This window comes from Epinephelus moara, chromosome 12 (assembly GCF_006386435.1).
Source record: "Epinephelus moara isolate mb chromosome 12, YSFRI_EMoa_1.0, whole genome shotgun sequence".
Classification (NCBI taxonomy): domain Eukaryota; kingdom Metazoa; phylum Chordata; class Actinopteri; order Perciformes; family Serranidae; genus Epinephelus; species Epinephelus moara.
Window position 1 is genome coordinate 27,020,412 of NC_065517.1, and position 5,639 is coordinate 27,026,050.

At 44.5% G+C, this 5,639-nt stretch overlaps 1 protein-coding gene across 1 annotated transcript; it reads right to left on the bottom strand.

Moving 5' to 3' along the window:
• Positions 1–453: 453 nt before the first annotated feature.
• On the bottom strand, positions 454–3,870 carry LOC126398608 (G-protein coupled receptor 6). The gene is made up of 2 exons (XM_050058091.1): positions 3,667–3,870; positions 454–1,911 (listed from the first exon to the last, which is right to left on the bottom strand). Exon 2 carries the CDS (start codon positions 1,884–1,886, stop codon positions 882–884), a length of 1,005 nt encoding a protein of 334 aa, XP_049914048.1. The 5' UTR covers positions 1,887–1,911; positions 3,667–3,870; the 3' UTR covers positions 454–881.
• Between the last annotated feature and the right edge of the window lie 1,769 nt (positions 3,871–5,639).

The window sequence follows — 5,639 nt, forward strand, 5'->3', positions numbered from 1 at the left end:
GAGTTACATGCTCATCAGCCTTATATTTAGGCGTGCGTTTGGCTACACCCGCTCATCCTGAAGGCGAGGCAATCAAAGCTGCTGAGCACACTCGGCCACATGGCACGTTTTCACACATATATGGCACCTCTCTATATGTCTCCTTCACTCCCACAAACACAGGCTGAGCAAACACAATTCAAATGTGTCTGGGGTGTAAATTGAAGCTATTTTCCGGGACAGGGTACTTGCTTTCTCGAGGTGCCATTAGCCTCTTCAAACAGACCCACCTGCGCTCCAGAGAAAGAGGCTGCAACCAAGCGAGGGGGATTTTTAAAAAACAAAAACAAGTCAGGTGTAACGCAGAGACTCCTTCGAAGAAACGTGCAACAGTAAAGACACGTGACGGAGCCGCAGATTGATTTAATTTCTTTATTCCTCTTGTAGAAAATGTACATCAAAGACAATACCATACAAAATAGAAAAATGGCACACAGCACTCACAAGTTCAAACGTTGAAACACAATAAGGGCTGTACAATACTGCTTTGGCATTTCAAAAAAACACGGACTAAAGTGCAAGGTTTTCCATTCCTTTTCTCGTCGAAGTACATTCACAGGTTTGTTTCGTCTTTTTCACAGAAGTTTCTTGTTCACAGCATCTCCAAAAAAATCTCATCCTCACTTGTGTCGAGACATAATAAAGTGCAGATACAGTATGCATGAGAGACACGTTTTCTAGCATCACAACCTCTGTGTGTTTGTAAAGCATTCACTGTCAACTGTAAGCAGATTGTCAATGGTCACAGGATGGTTTGTGTTTTTGCTCGGTCTTTTCTCACACACACACACACACACACACACACACACACACACACACATACAAAGAGCCCTAGCACCTTTTTAGACTTCACTTGGCGACCTGGACCGGTAGGCCTTGTTGGCCTGAAAGCAGCCACAGAGAAGCACATAGAGGGAGCGCTGGATCTCTGCGTTCCTGTAGGCGTAGATGATGGGGTTGATCATGGAGTTGTAGGTAGCTGGCAGCAGTGTAGCGTAGGTGTACACCGATGGATACTCCCTCTCGCCTACCAGGCAGTAGATGGCGAAGGGCAGCCAACTGGCGCCAAATGTCCCCAAGATGATGGCCAAAGTGGAGACCCCCTTCTTAGTGGCGACGTAATGCGACGTGGCGAAAAAGTGCTGCTGGAGGGCGATCTGGTGGGCGTGGTGGCACACGATCTTGCAGATCTTGAAGTAGAGGGTCAGCATGAGTATGAAGATGACGAAGAAGGAGGTGGCCAGGAGCGTGACGTTGCTCCGGGTTAAAGGGCGCACGATGCTGCAGGAGGCCAGATCGTCCAGGCAGTTCCAGCCGAGCACCGGCAGCAAGCCCAAAAACAGAGACACCCCCCAGGTCCCCAGCAGCATCAGGTGGACGTACTGCAGCGTCTTCTCTGAGAAGTATGTCAGAGCGTTGTAGAGGGAGAAGTAACGGTCCACAGTTATGGCCAAAAGGCTGCTGATGGACGCGGTGAAAGAGGCCACCAGGAAGCCTACAGTGATAAGGCTGATAGTCTCAGAGGAGATCACGTACTGAAACACAAAGTTCAGGATTAATCCCATGCCGGCCAGCAGGTCTGCCGTGGCCAGACTCCCGATCAGCACAAACATGGGAGTCCTAAGGGTCGGCGTGTAGAAGATGATTGCTACCACTATGGCGTTTTCACAGGCGATGACAGTGCCGGACATGCAGAGCATGATGTCCCACGGGTTGATGGGGAAATCTAATGGAGCGGTGGAGAACTCCAGGCTGCTGTTGTCTGGAGAATCAGCCTCCATCCATGGGAGGGCTTCTGCAGCCACAGGAGTCGCAGAGGAGTCGTTCACCACCAGCGACTCGTTCATAGCTCCAAGCTGTCGTCTTTACCTCCTGTAGGCAGCAGGGGAACAAGCAGATTGCTTTGTTAATGATAATGTGACGGCAGAGTCTCTTTTCACTGCTGTATTTCTAAGGAAGATGTTTCACTGTCTCGCTCAGTGACACGAGAGCAGGGTGTCTGAGTGCCTACAAGTGAAGCTTAAACTGACCTGTACGTCTAGTTACTCAGTGAAATACACAAGTGCCCAATGCAAAATCTCATATAAAGACACATAATGTACCAGTACCTAAAATAAATTAATTTCACTGGAGAAAAACAGCAGTTGCAGACTCAGACTAATCATTTGTAGAAAATCTGCTGCAGGAGTCATGCAAAAAGTTACAAGAAAATCCACCCTAAAAAAGATTTTTGTCATTTCTGTAGTATCTGCTGCACAGCTCACTTTTAATTTGTGAGTTTTAGCTGCACAGGAGAGGAGGATGGATTCATCTACAGTTTGCAGACTTATCATTTGCAGAAAATCTGTTGCAGGAGTCATGCAAAAGTGACAAGGAAAATCCACCCTAAAACAGATTTCAGTGTTTTTATAGTATCTGCTGCACAGCTCACGTTTCATTTGTGAGTTTGAGCTGCACAGCAAAGACACAGACTGCAGCAACAGATTCATCTACAATCTAAGGCTGCTCTATAAATCAGCTTACTCATTGAAATTCAAAAGTGCCCAATGCAAAAAAATTTGTATATAAAAAAACAACACATAATTTGTCAATACCTACAATATGATTAATTTCAATGGAAATAAAGCAGCATGTAGTCTTTTGAGATGAATGTTTTGCAGGAGTCATGCCACCCTTAAACAGACTTTTGTAATTTCTATAATATCTGCTGCACAGCTCACGTTTAACTTGTGAGTCTGAGCTGCACAGCAGAGACACAGACTGCAGCAACAGATTTATCTATGTGAAGTTGCTCCATGAGTCAGATGGATTCATCAACAGTCTAAGGCTGCTCTATGAGTCTACTTACTCACTGACATTCACACGTGACCAATGCAAATATTCATAAAAAAATCTGTTGACTTTTACTCTTTTGAAGAAAATCTGTTGCAGGAGTCATGCAAAAGTTACAAGAAAATCCACCCTAAATCAGATTTTGTCATTTCCAGAGTATCTGCTGTACAGCTGACGTTTAATGTATGAATCTGAGCTGCACAGCACAGACTGTGGTGACGGCTTCATCTACAATTTGGGGCTTCTCATAGAGAGTAAATGCTGAAACTACCTACATTTCACATGCATTCACAACTCATTTAGATGGAATTTCTCAACAAAACTCTCTGCATTAAGCTTTTATTGCTCTGATTTCGTGCTTACACAAGCAGCTGCCTCTTAAATGTTGAATTTACGGTCCAAAAACCCCAATATTGCACAATGAAAATCCTGTTTTAGGGTGGATTTTCCCTTTAAAGTTAACGTAATAGAGCAGCAGCAGCAGCAGACGGTACAGGAGCTGACCGTGGTGCTGAATTCACTCAGCAGAAAACTTCATACTCACAACCAAACATCATCATATCATCATAACTACTCTTTATAATTCAATTTTAATACTTTATAAAGACTAACAGTGTGATTATGGTTCTTTTTTCCCCACGTTTATTCACCAAGAAAAGGGCTGTCATGCTGTAGGCTATTTCTCTTAATTATACCACCTTTAAACACCCCCTCTGCTATTTTGGAGACAATTCAAAGTAAAAATGAAACATTTGTGACCAATGAACACGATTCCTGGAAAGTTTATATACGTACCTCCGTGACAAAACGGTGTGAGCTGAGATTTTGGGTGAAGTCAGAGCCCCTCGTCCGACGGCCAAGTGTAAAAACTGCAAATGGAAAGGACGCGGGAGGACTGTCCCCTTGTCGCTCGCTCCTCTGGACCCTCTCAGGTGAAGCCCTTGATTTTGTTGTGCTTCCCACATGGGACAGACACCCAGGGCAGAGGTGGTGTGAAGCATTGGCCGGTGTTCAGCTCGGTGAGGAAAGTGCATGTGAGAAGAAGGAGGAGGAGGAGGAGGAGGACGAGAGGGGACCGACACGAGACGCTCGAGGAGAGCTTTAAATCCGCCTGACGTCACGGGAGAGAGAGAGGAGAGATGAGGAGGAGAGAGATAGAGAGATGGTGCCAGCCTCTCTCTTTCTCTCTTTCTTGCATATTTCAGCACCTCTTGACTGAGAAAATGAAACCAAGGCTTCTTGCACCCTCTTGTTTTTTCTTTCTACCTAGTACATTTTGATTTCAGGTAAACACTTGAACTGGTGCGGAAAAAATCCAGGTATAAGCATCATGAATACAGGGGGGATCAAGTGGCCCTACACCTCAAGACATGAAATCAGTTTCTTCATCTGCTCAGTACATTTCTTACTCAAAGTACATATTCTGTACATCTGTGCATCCCACACGTTCACACTGAACACGTGGGTTGAGTCTGTGTGTTTTAACACCTGCTAATTTAACCTACTTTCAATGGAGAATGTGTGGGAAGGTTCAGCTCAGTACAAACTTCAATAAAAGACCAGCCTTCGAATAGCTAATGGCTTCACACAGGGCCGTAATCACCTGTTTAACATTAGGGGGGCCATTTTTAGTGGGCCCCTTCTGCGACGCAATTCTCTAGCGTTTTCATACACAGTGGTCACTACAGTGGACAGCTATTTAAAGCTACTCTTGCCTTTCTTGCATACACAGTGGTCACTACAGTGGACAGCTATTTAAAGCTACTCTTGCCTTTCTTGCATTTCACACAGTACTTAGAAAAAATGTGAACATCCACAACTCCTGCCTTCCTCCAAAGTCCCATCCCCCCCTCCTGCGACTCCACCTCCCTCCGAAGGCCTACCCCCCCCCCACATTACGTCCTCATTACGTCTATGATAGACGTAGCCGTTGGCAAGGTAAAGTTAGATACACGGAAGAGGAGAGCGAGTGTAACGTTACATTCAAGACAGTCAAATGCAACCCCGGCGTTTTAAAACTCAACCAGAGTCAGTGATGACTGATGAGTTTTAGAATAAAGGTTACAGTGCTAACATTAGATAGTAGCGTTAACCTTACTAGTAAGTTGAACGTACGAGGAAGATAACGTCAATGTTTCAGAGGCTACGCTACAGTAGGCTAATGTTAGCCATTAGCAACTGGATGCTGACAGTAGGCTAATGTTAGCCATTAGCAACTGGATGCTGTGTTGTCATGTAATGTTATATGTTATATTGGAAGCAAACTAAACATAACGTTAGCTGTCCTGCTGAGTTTTGAAACTTATCCGGGGTCAGTGATGACTGATGAGTTTTAGAATAAGGTTACAGTGCTAACGGTAGATAGTAGCGTTAACGTTACTATAAGTGGAAATGCACAAGGAAGATAACGTTAATGTTTTAGAGGCTACGCTACAGTAGGCTAACGTTAGCCATTAGCAACTGGATGCTGTGTTGTCATGCAATGTTATATGTTATATTGGAAGCAAACTAAACATAACGTTAGCTGTCCTGCTGAGTTTTGAAACTTATCCGGGGTCAGTGATGACTGATGAGTTTTATAATATAACGTAAACGCTAACGTTAGATGGTACTGGTGACTGGCAACAAACAAGAAAGATAATACAGATACATAAGTTAGGTTACAGTAGGCTAACCGTTAGTAACTAGATGCTGTATTGTCATATATAACGTTATAGCCAGGCCGACGATCCGAATGCAGTGATTGGTTGGAGTTTTCTTAGAACCAT